The 14117-nt window shown below is 45.4% G+C and overlaps 1 protein-coding gene across 1 annotated transcript; it reads right to left on the bottom strand.

Moving 5' to 3' along the window:
- LOC8079201 lies at positions 1427–3158 on the bottom strand. Its single transcript, XM_002460984.2, has one exon. It carries the CDS (start codon positions 2773–2775, stop codon positions 1726–1728), a length of 1050 nt encoding a protein of 349 aa, XP_002461029.1. The 5' UTR covers positions 2776–3158; the 3' UTR covers positions 1427–1725.

Raw genomic sequence — 14117 nt, 5'->3', positions numbered from 1 at the left:
GGAAAAGATGTATGATGCAACTTAGTAAAAGCAAAGTATCTAAAAAATAAGAGTTTTGCGGTGAGCAAGGGGGATAAAAGGGTTCCGAGTACCGGAAGCATTTGCACAAAATCAGGCACAACTTCAAGTTAGAGCTATTTTCAAAGTCAACAATAGCAAAACGTCCTGTTTCGGGAGGATGTGTGGCCGCGGGATGTCCCTGAAACTAGATTTCCCCAAAGTATATATATGACTTTTGCAGATAAGAAAGCTTTCGTTAATGAGTACTGGGATAATGGAGAAGGCTGGGTGTTTGATTTCTGAAAATTTTTGGAACTACATGGATTATAGAGTGGGATCTGTTATTAGAGAAATTACAAGAAGTAATCTTAAATAATGAAGAGTATATATTTATATGAAATTAAAATTAGAGAAATTCTTTGGAGAGGTTCTTTGTAACAAAATTCTTTGGAGAGGTTCTTTGTAACAAAATTCTTGTCGTCTCTCTCTTTATTAATATAGTGCTATATCAGAATAATTAATATCCATTAAACTTTAATAAAACCCTATTAAAACTAACCATATTATCTAGTGGGAGAAATGAAGACTTCCTAGCACAAGTTGCCGATCGATAACAGTACTAGCACACACACAAATGTGATGTCAAAAAAGTTGAGGCATGCAGGAGCTGTTGACCCGGGGAGGAGAAGATCCACAGCTCACAGCTGGCAGACAACCAAACCAACTAGGGTTCTACGAGTACTGATGGTCATAGGTAGGCATCATCAGTTCCTTGCATGTCTGCCTTTCTCACATCACGCACGTCGAGAATCAACATGAAAAGATGTTCGTCCGCTGAATTTCACTCCGGCTTCAAATCACGCAGGAGAAAATTCAGATGAGAATCCAAGGCGAGGCAAAATGGCATGCCAATGGGTGATGCATCTGCTTGCATCATCATCACATTACAGTAGAACAAGAGATATTGCAATATTTTACTCAACATTTGCACTCTGATCACACTCACACTCAACCATGCAATTTTCAAGTCCGGGAATGTCAGGCCGCCCAGCTTATCCTAACGCGGATTATTCCATCCTAAATGCATGGCAACAGTTGTGACAGTTTGCAGCGCTAGAAAAGCATTATAGTACGGCAGGCACAGCTCAGGACATGAGCAATTTGCCGCGAAACACATCTTGCAGCATCCCAAATATGCATCCCGATGGAATCTCCACACAGTGTTCCCATGTTGGTAACCTGCACCGACCTCATTTAAAACACGATCCCATGCAGGGGTTTGGCTAGCTAATCCGGACACGTGTCGCGATCCCAGGGCCGCCAAAACGGGATCGGACCGCCCCTGCTGATCCGAAAAGATACCAACTGTCTGTCTGATCGAAGGGGATGGGACGACCGAGGAAAATAACCGTATGGATCCGACGAGTGAGAGGAAAATATACTGATATTTTTTTGTCCAAAAAGAAAAAAAAAATCCTTGGGAATACTGCCACCGTGTACGTACATATCTACACTAGCTACTATAGCTAGTATGTAACCTTGTGGTTCACATGAAACGAAAGAATACGTAGCAAAATTACAAGGAAAAAAAAAACAAGTTGGGGAGACAGGTAAAACGGCCGGCGACGACGCTTTCTCTCCGGCGGCCATTTCTGCATCGTTCGTCGTCGAGATTTCTGGACGGCGCGCGGTGCGTGCGTGCATGCGAGGCTGCGTACGGCCGGATCATGTCGGCCTGCCGCGATTGGAGTTGGAGAACGAGGAGCCGGAGTGGCTGCTGCTGCCCCCGAGCTTCCGGCTGATGCTATGGATCGCCGGGTTGGACCGGAGGTAGCCGAAGAGGCTGTTGCGGTGGAACGGCAGCGGCGTGGTGGTGGTGGTCCGGCGCCGCATGTCCTCGGCGGCCGCGCGGTTCATGGCGTACGGCATGTCGCTGGCCGACGCCGTGGAGCCTCTCCCCTTGCGCATGGACGCGCTGCCGTCGCTCCTCAGCTTCTGGGACTGGCCCTGCGGGTGCGAGAACGCCGTGGAGGATGAGGACGAGGACAGCATGGTGTACTTGAAGAGCGGGTCCTTGCTCCCGCCGCCGGTGGCGCGGCCCTCCGACGCGCTCCGGAAGAGGAACAGGTCCTTGAGCCGCCACTTCTTGCTCCCGCTGCCGCAGCCCCGCATCATGGAGGTTCGGGGGGACGGAGGCGACGAAGGGGAGTCGTCGTCGTCCAAGGCACCGCCGCCGCCCCTGAACGGGGACAGAGAACGCGTGGCCCTCCTGCTCCTCGACGAAGCCGCCGCCGTCGTCGAGGCAGCGGCGGCGGCGGGCCTGCTACTCGACCTGCCTCTCTCCACCAACGCCGCCTCCCCTTGACGATCCCCGCCGCGCGCGCCGCCGGCTCTTCTCGGGGAGAACCGAGGCCCGGCGCCGGTGGAGGCGGAGTAGGAGGAGGAGCTCGAGGCGTCGTCCACCAGCAGAATGCTCGGGTGCGGCGTGTTCAGCGGCCGGATCCTTCCGCCCTCGAAGAGCTCGTCGGCGGCCGCGAGGATCGGCGTGGCCTCCTGCAGCTGCCCGCTGAACCCGAGCGTGAAGTCGAACGTCGCCTCGTCGCCGCCGCCCGGCGTGGCGGAGGCGTCCCCGGCGTAGCTCGCCCTGGACGGGCTCGTCGGTGCGCTGGCGAAGAAGTAGCAGTATGCCGGGAGGTGGTCGCCGCCGGCGATGGCCGCCGCGGTTCTTGGGCTGCACGGTGCGCTTGGCGCCATGACAGGCACCACCACCTCCATCTGGGAGGAATCCTCGATCGCTTCTTCGCTTCGCTGCTCGTGATGCTCCCTCTCTCAACTTCCTCCTAATGTCTTTGCTTGCTTGCTCCTTTAAAAGGCCTTGGGATTTTGTTATTGTAGAGTGACGTTTTGGCCTGCTGGGAGGTACTAATAGTGTACTAGACTGTTAGAGAGAGAAAGGTATTCCTACTCCAACCGAGGAAGGTAGAAGGAAGCTCGACTCGATCGAGATGGAGACGTTAAAAGCCGTGTGCAAGACATCAGCCATGTGGTCGTATTCGCAACTTGGTTTTGTTTAATGTACTTGATATGAACAGTTCGTTATGAGATTAGTAGTTTGTGAAGTGCACACGCACACCCTTTGTTGTCATCCATGCGGCCGCGCTTGCTTGGAGATTAGGACTGTCAACTGTGGGAGACGTACGGTTGGTAAACGCATGGCATATGCATGCATGGTAGAGGGTTTGTGCTGAAGACATATGGAACTGTGATTAAACAAAACAACAATTAAATCAATGGTGCATATGAAATTACCAATTATTGGGGGGGGGGGGGGGGGGTTAAGAAATTCTATTGTTTGTCTAAATGGTTGATTTAGCCATCTACACATGTTATACACGCTACATAGTGGTACATCGTTTTTGTTCAGTTAGAAATTATGAAATTACATATGAAATTCTTTTTTTATACACGCTTGCAGAAAAAAAATCATAATATTCCAAACAGGAGACCGTTGTTCCTCGCCTCCATATGTGCTTCGCAGAGAAAGCGCGACGATTAAACAACAAAGAGTGCTGGCTTGTCAAAGCGATGAGCTGAGATGGAAGCATGGACCGAATGGTGAATACTGCGTATATATAATCACGTGGTTGATTGTTCCACGAGCAACCGGCTGAAAAGTACGTTAATTGCCGCCGATCGTGGGCACTTGTTTTTACATTGGGCGAGTGTGGCTAACGAGCGAGAGCTGAGATGAGATCGATCGATCCATCCACAGGGGTGGGTGGATTTTATTGTGATAGCGATCGGTGGCGGGAGGTCCTTGTCCACGGTAGAGAAAATAAATTCAGAAAACGCCTTTCGTTCTAGAATGCGTTGAATGATTGGCGCTCTGCCGCCCACACACATGTTTTTCTCTCTCTCTTTTTTTTGTTTGTATACATACCACGTACGTACTAGTTTAGAGCAAGTACTATGGTGGGCTGTAAGCTGGCTAAATGCTGATGTGGAGGAGAGAAGGGAGGAGAGAGAGGATAAGCAGGCGGTAAGCTTACAGTCAGCTTAGACACAGAAACCAAAAAACTTTGTATAAGAGATAAGTGGGTCATGTATTAATTGTGAATAGCTAACTATTATATGGATGGACTGCAAGAAGGCTATAAAAAATCTTACAGTCAGCAAGTGGACTATATTATTAATTAAATTTGCTCTATGGGCTACATGAGAAGCGCAAGGATATTAAGGGTCTCTTTCGGACGTGCGTTTCAGAGCCTGGGCCAGTGGGCTATCAGAATAATATGTTGTCGTCTCTTAGTATATATAGGAGTATTATATTTTTTATTTTGTAAATTTCGAGCATAGAATATTTATTTGGCATGATAGTAATTTAGAGAGAAATATTTGTAAACCTTGAGTGGAAGAGTCAAACGTGTCCTCTTCTTGCTTGACATGTTATCTTTCGTTCTTTAATTTCCTGACAAGGAGATAAGACAAATTAATTTCAGTCTCGTTGTTTTCTCGTTTTGCTAAGAAGCGAGTTCATATATTCTTCTGTCTCTAAATAAATAGATACCTAGTGTTATCTTAAGACATTTTTTAAAAAACTTTAACTGAATTTATAAGAAAATCTATCAAGAATTATGACATTAAATTAATATTATTAGATATATATATCATAGAATATATTTTCATATGTGCTCATTTTATATCAAAATTTTTAAAATAGTTTGTCTTGCACATATTCTAAGAATTAACTTATTTAAGGAGAGAGAGAGAGAGAGTAATAATACAAAACACACCATTATGTTTCTAGAAGAACGATCTCGAGCGGGGCCATTTGCGCGCTCCAAGTTTCAAACGAACTCGTACGTCACCGCTGATCTGCTAGAAATCATTCCATTCCATCCATGCCTGCTACTACCAATCCATCAATCTCCCAAGTCGTTGCAACTATGGCGGCGGCCTACTACCTTCCGTGCCGTGCAAGAACACGTAACGAAATTATTCCTATGTACGCCTAACGGGCGAAAATCTTCCGGTCCGAACGTTCGGACCGGAGCACTCGTCCGACGATTCCCGCCAGTATTTCCCGCGCGAGACTGGCCGATGATTCCCGCGCTGGTTCTGCTCCCTCTGTCCAGAGTCCCACGTGATGCTTTTCCACGCATGAACGCAAGCAGCGGCGGCCCACTTGCATGCGCGACAGTTGTTTCCATGCGCAGGTAAGTACGTAAGTTGCTTTTTTTCTTTTCTTTTTCTTTTTATTTATTTCCTTTTCTTTTCTTTTTTCTTTTCTTTTCTTTTTTCTTATTTTATTTTATTTTTCTTGATCTTTTCATTTTCCCTTCTGCCCGTTGTTGTTTAGTTTTCTTTTTTGTTTCCTATTTGTTTTTTCTTTGGTATTTTTCTTTTCTTTATTTTGTTTTTATTTTTGTTTTTTTTCTTTTTCTTTTTCCCCTAATTCATGTTTATAGATTCAATTTTTTTTTATTTTTCTTTTATGTTATTTTATATTTTAATCTTTCTTTTATTTTTTCCCTCCTTATTTTTTTATTCCTTTTTGTGCTTTATTTTTTTCCCTTTCTTTTTTTCATTTTTTATTTCATTCATCTTTTTTATTTTTTTTGTTTCTTTTGGCAACACATTAATTTAGTGCTCGTTACAAAGGTGTTTATTAGATTACTTTTTGTGGCATACATGCATGCATGTGATTGAATGGCTACAAACGTCTTGATATTGATCCAACGATGGTTGTTTAATTTTTTTAGTGGACTAATATCATAGGAAGCGAGTGATACTATTTTTTGTTTCTGTTTTATTCAATTTTTCATATTATTTTTTATTTACTATCATTAATTAGTTTTATTTATTCTTTTTTATTTCTTTTTTTGTATTTATGTTTTTATAGATTTTTTTTTATTTTTCTACTTTATCTTACTTAATTATTTTTTTATATTTACTTTTTTCTTTTCTATATTTCATGAGATGTGATGTAAAATGATGTTTTTTGCAACGTTTATGTGGTATACAATGCCATGTTCTTTGATGTTTTTTATGATGTTTATGTAGTATATGTAATGTTCTATGATTTTTTATGATGTTCATGTGTTATACATGTAATGTTCTATGATATTTTTTTGATGTTCGTGTGGTATTTTTGTAATGTTCTAAGATTTTTTTTATGTTCGTGTAATATATATCTGATAATGTAATATTCTATATTGTATTTGGCGACGTTCTATATTGCATTTGGTGATGTTCGATGGTTCATTTAGTGATGTTCACTTAGTATATATGATGCTATATATAGTGATATTCACGTAATATATATGCGATGTTCTATAATGTATTTAATGGTGTTCTATATTGTATTTAGTGATGTTCTATGATATATTTAGCGATGTTCATGTTAAAAAATGTCTCTATAGAATAAATATTCATTAATAAAAATTATCTAAATATATTCATGTGAGATCTTGTTTTGAAGGATTTATTATAAGAAACATAATGGTGAAAATAGAATTTAATTTGGATAATCGGTTTAGTAGTTATAACTTTTTTTTAGTTTGTAGAAAACTTCTCGTATGTAACTTGATAGAATAAAAAATTAATTTATTCCACCTATTGGCTTCATGCACGTGCTGGCTGCGGGTGGGCGGCATGCACATGTTGGCTGACTGCGGGTGGGCGGGAAAGGAAGACATGGCGCGGGAAAAAATCATCGGACGGAGTTTGCGGTCCGGCCGCTCGGACTCTAACAGTGCCCCCTAACGGGGCACACCGGAGTGTCAAGGCCTGGAACTGGAAGGCCGTTTTTTTTTTCAGAGATACGAAAATCGTCTCTCAGGGAGGAAAAAAACGAAACAGTACCCAGGCATGCATGCATGGATGCACCTGGACAATTGGAAGCGTCTGCATTGGAGCGTGGATCCTAGAGGGCATAACATACAAGATACGGAACCGATACGGCCGGCATCGTCTATGTACTGACAGGAAGGATCACACACCAAACTCAGTGATTATTATTGATTAGGAGGCCGCGCGCCAGGGAGGACTTGTGTACTATCTGCCCTGTTAATTAGCGGGGAAACTTGCAAGCAAACCCTCAGCTCAACCTCGAGTGGTTTGATGAAGAGAATGAAGAAGATGAGGGACGACGACGGTACACGCGGTAGGTGCCGCCGCGCCCATCTCCAGTTGTCCACCCAGGCCAAGTCCCAGCCCAACTCCTCTGCTTCGCGAGCGCGTACGTGCAGCGTGACACGGACACGGGGCATGCAGCAGGTGCGTGGTCGGTCAATCGGCGGCGTCGCAGGACGAGAACCGAACGAACGAACGAACGAGGCCGCGGCCGTCCGGCGTCGCGATGTGGTGGTGGTGCTCGTACGTGGCGCGGGGCTGGAGTCTGGAGACCTTTGTGGTGGCGTGGCGCCCCCGCGGGGCGTGTGTTGTTTGGGCGTCTCGCGCCGTTGCGCGCACGCCCTCTGACTTTCGCGGCCGCTAGATACGCTAGCTACGGCCGGCCTGTTGGCCACGCACACGCACGGGTTCTGCTCGTGGCCGAGCATGGGGGAACCTGGGTTCGCACGGCACCACCGGTCAGGTCGCCGATCTCACCACCATGACGAAAGAATTCTTCTTCTTTTTTTTTTTTTGGAGTTCACATTGGCCCTCATGGCCTAGCCCGCTACCGCACGTTTCGCCGATCTCACATTTGCAAAATATTTTGGAACTAAACAAGACCTTAGTCGGTGGATTGGTTCCCAGCAATTGGGCTAACCGTCCTCAATTGTTCGGTGAATTGAACTCATAGACTCAACATCAGCGTCCGGGGATTGAGAGAAGTTGATGGAATTTTTTTACACCGGCGGATATGGCTGTGATTATAATTATCCCACCGACAAAATGATTTGCTTAGTACTTTTGAGAAGCGTGGTCTCTTTCTTGGTCTGTGTTGGCATATAGATGGCTTGCACATCGTAAGTCTCTAGCTTGATCGGCAGGCGCCTTAGACAGACGCACAAGAAATGGTCTATGTTGTGGGGAATCAAAGTTCCCTCCAGAGCGTGGATAGTTTTGTGGAGATTTGCTAGATGTTCTCTCCCATCAAAAAAATATTCTTTCCCATAGGAACATGTCCGATAGCGGTGCATGCTCCATCTGCGGCGCTAGAGATTCATGGCGACACTCTCTCATTGAGTGTAATATGCCTCGCTGTGCCTAGGCACTGCAGAAGGATGAGATAACTGAGCACATTTGTCATATTGAGGATCAGGATGCAAGGGGCTGGTTGGTAGCTATGATGTAATCCCTGAAGCATGAGGACCAAACAAATCTATCATAATCGAATGCATAACTAGATTCATCCACCAGGCACAGTTCAGTGTCCATGGATAGTGGCCTTTCAGAACGTGAACCGAAATAATACTGAAGGACGTACTCATCTGCAGCGTCACGTCTTAGCCCGAATGTGTAATTATTATGTCCAGCAAGCACTGCACCAAGGAAATCTGTATAATTATATGCCTACAACAGCATTGCTACTAATTATGCTGCTCAATGTACAAACCACTCTGTGCTACTCTGTTATGCGATGTATAATTATGCCTAAGAACATTATCGAACTTATGTAACCACTTTACGTAATATACATACCCATCCTGCTTGTGGTATACTATCAGATATATGTAATGCATGTGCTGCAACCTATGTAGGGAAAACCGAATGTTTCAGCTTCTCTATGCAAGGGCGCGCAATGTACTAGGCCGGACGCCTGCATCCGTGGTGATCCTGAAGCCCAGTTCCCTCTGGGTGAACAGGATGAGGCCCTCGATCTTGGAGGAGTCGTCCACGAACCCATTATCGTTCCCGTAGGTGCCGGCGTGCAGGCCGGAGAAGCACGACACGCCCCGGCGGCTTATGGCCTCCCGGAGCTTCTTCCTGTCGATGCGATCTTCGTTGTCGGTCTTGAACTGCGTCAGCCAGCGCTTGTACTCCGGCACCGTGAATGACCTCCTGAGCTCCTTCCCCGGGAACAGGTCCCTCTGCGCCGCCGCGTTCGGCGGTGTCACGGATGAAGTGGATGAGTTGCTGCTTTTCTGGTACGTCGGCGACCTGTAGTGAGGAGGAGGAGGAGTAGGCGGCTGGTGGCCACTCCCGTCGAAGCTATTCCAAGACAGACAAGGCAGGACGGCTGCTGAGGCATCCGTGGTGAACCTCGATCCCTGAGTCGTACACGAACCCGTTGTGGTTCACGTCGACGCGGGCGAGCACGTCGGACTACGACGGTTGGCGGCGGATAGCCTTCCGGAGCTCCTTCCTGCTGATGCGGCCCTCGTGGTCGGTAGGGAAGTGTTTCAGCCAGCGCTTGAGCTCCGGCACCGTGATCTTCATCCTGTGCTCCTTCACCGCCGGGAACACAGGCCCCTCGACGGCGCCGCGGCGTTCGGAGTCACGGCTGCCATGGCCATGGCTGCTGTCTGCTTTGGGCTGGAGCTCTAGCTAGCTTATTAGCTAGCCTGTGCCCTGTGGTCGTGGAAGCTATGGCCGGTGGTCCTGCACGTCGGAGCTCTTGCGATCAGTCTGCTGCTCCGCCTTTTATAGCTGCACTGCACCCGCACCGGGCACACGGCCGGGCCTATCTGCAAGGAAGGTTTGCGTTGCGTCGTTGCCTGGGCTGTTGTCTCTCACTCGATCTTGCGTGTATTAATTAGCCTGCATCATATTCATATCCATGGCCGCCATGGCCATGCGTCTCATCATGCACGCAGTCACGCTGGGTTCTTTGCGTTATTCGTTTCTTCAGGTTGAATGGATCAGGAGAGGGGCGAAGGGCATCTCTTTTTGTGACATGGACGGGACTGCAATTATTTTCTAGATGCAATTCCAGTGCCTGCAGCTGATCATTATATTAACGTGCAAGGTCTCGTCACATCTGGTATTCTGATGCAGCGTATTATGTACTACTGTACATCTATACGTGTGCCGGTAGTAGATGCTTTTATGATAAATAAATCAATATAAGGTCTTTTCGTTTTGTTCTAAATCAAAATTTTCCACACATTCTTCCAATCTATAGAAAAAAATACCTCTCCATCTAAAACATCAATCAATCAAATTTAGCCATGCATCATGAAATATGTAGCCCTTATATCTTGGAGCGGAGAAAGTAGCTACAACGTCCTGCTTAGCCTGAACCCATAAAAGTTATCAGTCTCTACAAGTCAATAATATATAGAGTCTTTGATAATTTTTCGTAATATAAAAACGCATGCCTCAATGCCTTGATCGATGAGTGGCGTTTGACTGACCAATCCGATACAGATGCCTACTGGCAAAGAGATTCTTCTACTGATATTATTCTTCCATATTATATTAGCTTTCACTAGTAATGTATCCATAAACACATATTATCTTATATGAAAGCTCGAAGTATGAAGTTGCTGCCTTGTGCATTTGAGGGTTCAAATTCAATTTTCATAAGAGTGAACTGTTTTGTTCCGGAGATGCCCAAGACCATCAATATGCCAAACTGCTTGGTTAAGTCAGGAGATTTTTCAATTCCTATCCATTTTAGGAAGCTTAGGAATAACGAGTTTTTGCTTGCCACGAATTAGAAGCTAATAGCAGCCCCTGAGACTGAATGCGGCCCACGCCCACCCCACATGCGGGACAAGGGCCTCAACCTACGTAGAGTCCAAACTCTCCCACCCTGAGGTGGTTTTGGATCGGAGCAATCACCCTGCCCAAGGACGAGTGGCCCAAGTGTAAGGCCTTGTTTAGTTCAAGGCCCAAAAGTTTGTGTCGTATCAAGTGTTATATAAGAGTGTCTCATGGGATGCTTAAATACTAATTGAGGATATGTTACCTGATAAAAAAAAATTACAAAATCTGTTTAGAAATCGTGAGATGAATTTATTAAATCTAATTAATTTGTCAGTGTTGTAGGTGTTACTGTAGCAATTAGTGTTTAATAATAAATTAATTAGATTTGAAAGATCTGTCTCATAAAATTCAATTAATCTGTACAATTAGTTTTTTTTATTTTATGTACATTTAATACTTTATATATGTGTTCAAGATAGAGTGAAAAGTTTTTGGATGAAACTAAACCAGGGCCTTGTTTAGTTCCGAAAAGATTTCGGATTTCGGTACTGTAGCACTTTCGTTTGTTTGTGACAAATATTATCCAATTATAGACTAACTAAGATCAAAAGATTCATCTCGCGATTTCCAGCTGAACTGTGTAATTAGTTTTTGCTTTCGTCTATATTTAATGGTTCATGTATGTGCCGCAAGATTCGATGTGACGGGGAATCTTGAAAATTTTTTGCTTTTTGGGTTGAACTAAACAAGGCCCAGGCCTAACTATGGATTGCTCATCGTGCAAGCATCTAGCCATCCCAGATGACAGGGCACTACAGCAGCGGCCAGAACGAACGTAAGCTGTACTTGTGCCTTTAGCTGACCATAACTATAAAATTACTCTTCACTAATTTATTATAAAAAAAAGACACTATTAAGATGGTGTTTGGGACTACTCTGCTCCACGTTTTCAGCTCCGCTTCACGTTTTTTAGTCAAACGGTTTCAGCTCCACGCACTTACTTCGAGAAAAAAGATGGAGTTGTGAGAGCACCTAATGAGGTACTCCACAAACTCCAATTTTTTTGTAGAGCTGCTCCATACTGAAGTTTATAGAGTAGAGTTTGTGCAAACACCCCCTAAATAATTAGCAGATTTGATGGATAAGTTCTAAGCTATATCACACGAACGAACGAACTCAAACAAACTGTCATAAATACGGAATATATATACAAATTAAAGAAACACCACACGAACGAACGAACTCAAACAAACTGCACCGCTCTATATATACCTCCTTCGATTCGATCCGATCCTTCCACACAAATTATTCGGAGGGTGGACGGAGAGGCGCTGCTGATAAGTGATGAAGATGAACAGCAGAGGAACAGACGGTTCACCACCGCAGTGGTGGTTGCGCCCGTCGATTGGGCGTCGACGTCGGCTCCTTGGAAATGAGGAAGCCCAGCTCGTTCTCGGCGAACTCGACGAGGCTCTCCATCTCGCAGTCGTCCACGAAGCCGTTGCGGTCCCTGTCGGCGCGGCGGACGGCGCACCAGGCCTTGACGCTGGCGAACCACGCGCCCCGGCGGCGGATGGCCTCCCGGAGCTCCCGCCTGCTGATCCGCCCGTCGCCGTCGGCGTCGAACTGCTTCAGCCACTTCTTGAACTCCGCCGCCGTGACGCTGGTCCTGTGCTCCTTCCCTGGGAACAGCAGGCACCTGCTGCTGCCCGACCCCGCCGGCGGCCCTGCCGTCGCCTCGAGGCATTTGGCCGTGGCGGACATGGCAGTTATTGGCTGTGGCTCTGGCTATCTGGCTGCTGCTAGCGAAGCTTCCACCCTGTCATGTGTCGGAGCGCGCTTGCGATCACCGTACCTCGCGCTCCTTTTATTCGCATTATCCTAGCGTTATTCGTCTCTATCTGAAGGTAGCAGGCTGCTAGGTGCTGCTAGCTAGATGCATGTGTCGATCGTACGTGTCTCGCCCCTGCCTGTAGTGGAGGTACACGCTGCGTGTGCTCCGTTCATCATCGCCGGCCTGAAGTCCTGCACCACATGCAGTCCACAGCACCAGCCACCCAGGACGCCCATGCATATCCTCGCCGCCCTCGCGTACGTACGGGTCGTGTCAAGCTGTTGTTTCGGTTTAATTAATCTGTCTCCGGTGAGTGATTAACTGATGGTGAAGGAGAACGGCCGGCAATGGCATCTGCCTCTTTTCTGATGTGGAGGCCTGCAACTATTTGATTCTGTATTGTGCATGCGCCACCAGCAATAATCTATGAGAGAGAGAGAGAGAGAGAGAGAGAGAGAGAGAGAGAGATCCCATCCAGATCGAGGCAATGTGTGTTTCGTCTCTGTAGATAGAAGTACACCACCTGGCCAAAATATATAGTGCGTCTCCGTTCAACTTTTATCTTTTTTTCAGGATCGTGCAGATGCAGGTATTTCATTAAGCAGAAGACTCAACTTTAACCTTGTGTTGGTCTTTAGCAGTGTATGGAAGTTCGTTCTGCAGGTCGCAATCAAAATGGTGGAATCGAATCTCCGACGAAAACTTTGGCACAAAAACAATGCATGCGGAAAACTCTTCATCTCATCTTCTTTCACAAACAGTTTAGTCCTTACGTGTCTTACAGCACGCGTCGTCACTCCTACAAGATCAATCCCTGTTTGATTTTCTAGTTTCTGAGTGCTAACTAGCTACTATTGGAGTAAATAAAAGTTGATGTTTTAGATTTCAAAAAAATGACAATTTGATGTTACCTCTTGAACAACAACAAATTTGGTCCATATCAAGTTTGCATGCCTCCATGTATTTCTTTTTTTTTTTAAAAAAAAAACTCATACTGCAGGATATATTCTTTAATGAAGGGATTATTTCTAGAATAGGTAATTTTTACTAAGCAATAACCTGTCCTAAAAAAATTATAAAACAGCAAGTCCCTTTTGGACGGAGGGAAGTAGTGTGTTACGCCTCACCTTCATATTTGTGTTCTATGAGTGCTACGTTAGCTTCTTTATTACACGCAAGGGGAAGATCTACGTTACCACCCCTCTGTACCTAAATCCATACGTACATATGATCTCTCTCTCTCTCTCTCTCTCTCTCTCTCTACACTTAATATTAAATATTAAAGAGTAAAGTTGTTCTTCCGCCCTTCTTCTTTTTTAGTTTTCACAATATCCTGACGTAGTGACGTCCTTCTATGCTACGAGCACAGCACTGCCGCAAATCATTTGGACTCACGACTAATAAGTCCACCGATTGTACGTAGTGTGATTTCCAAGATACGTCAAGCCACGGTACAAAGTTCGATTCCAAAACAAATTAGGATAAATGATGATAGTTGAATAAATTTTCAAGCTGCGAATAATTAAATCACCCAATAACCACACACAACTAAACATTTTGATACAATGTATCATAGCACATTTGCTAGTTTTAGTCTATATTTTCAAAGCGAAAGAAGTATGGCATAATAAGGCTAGCTACTCACATAGGTTCACCTCTTAGCTTGCATCCCTACTTATGCCTC

The sequence above is a fragment of the Sorghum bicolor genome, chromosome 2, assembly GCF_000003195.3.
Source record: "Sorghum bicolor cultivar BTx623 chromosome 2, Sorghum_bicolor_NCBIv3, whole genome shotgun sequence".
Classification (NCBI taxonomy): domain Eukaryota; kingdom Viridiplantae; phylum Streptophyta; class Magnoliopsida; order Poales; family Poaceae; genus Sorghum; species Sorghum bicolor.
This window is presented reverse-complemented; position numbering and strand designations above follow the sequence as displayed.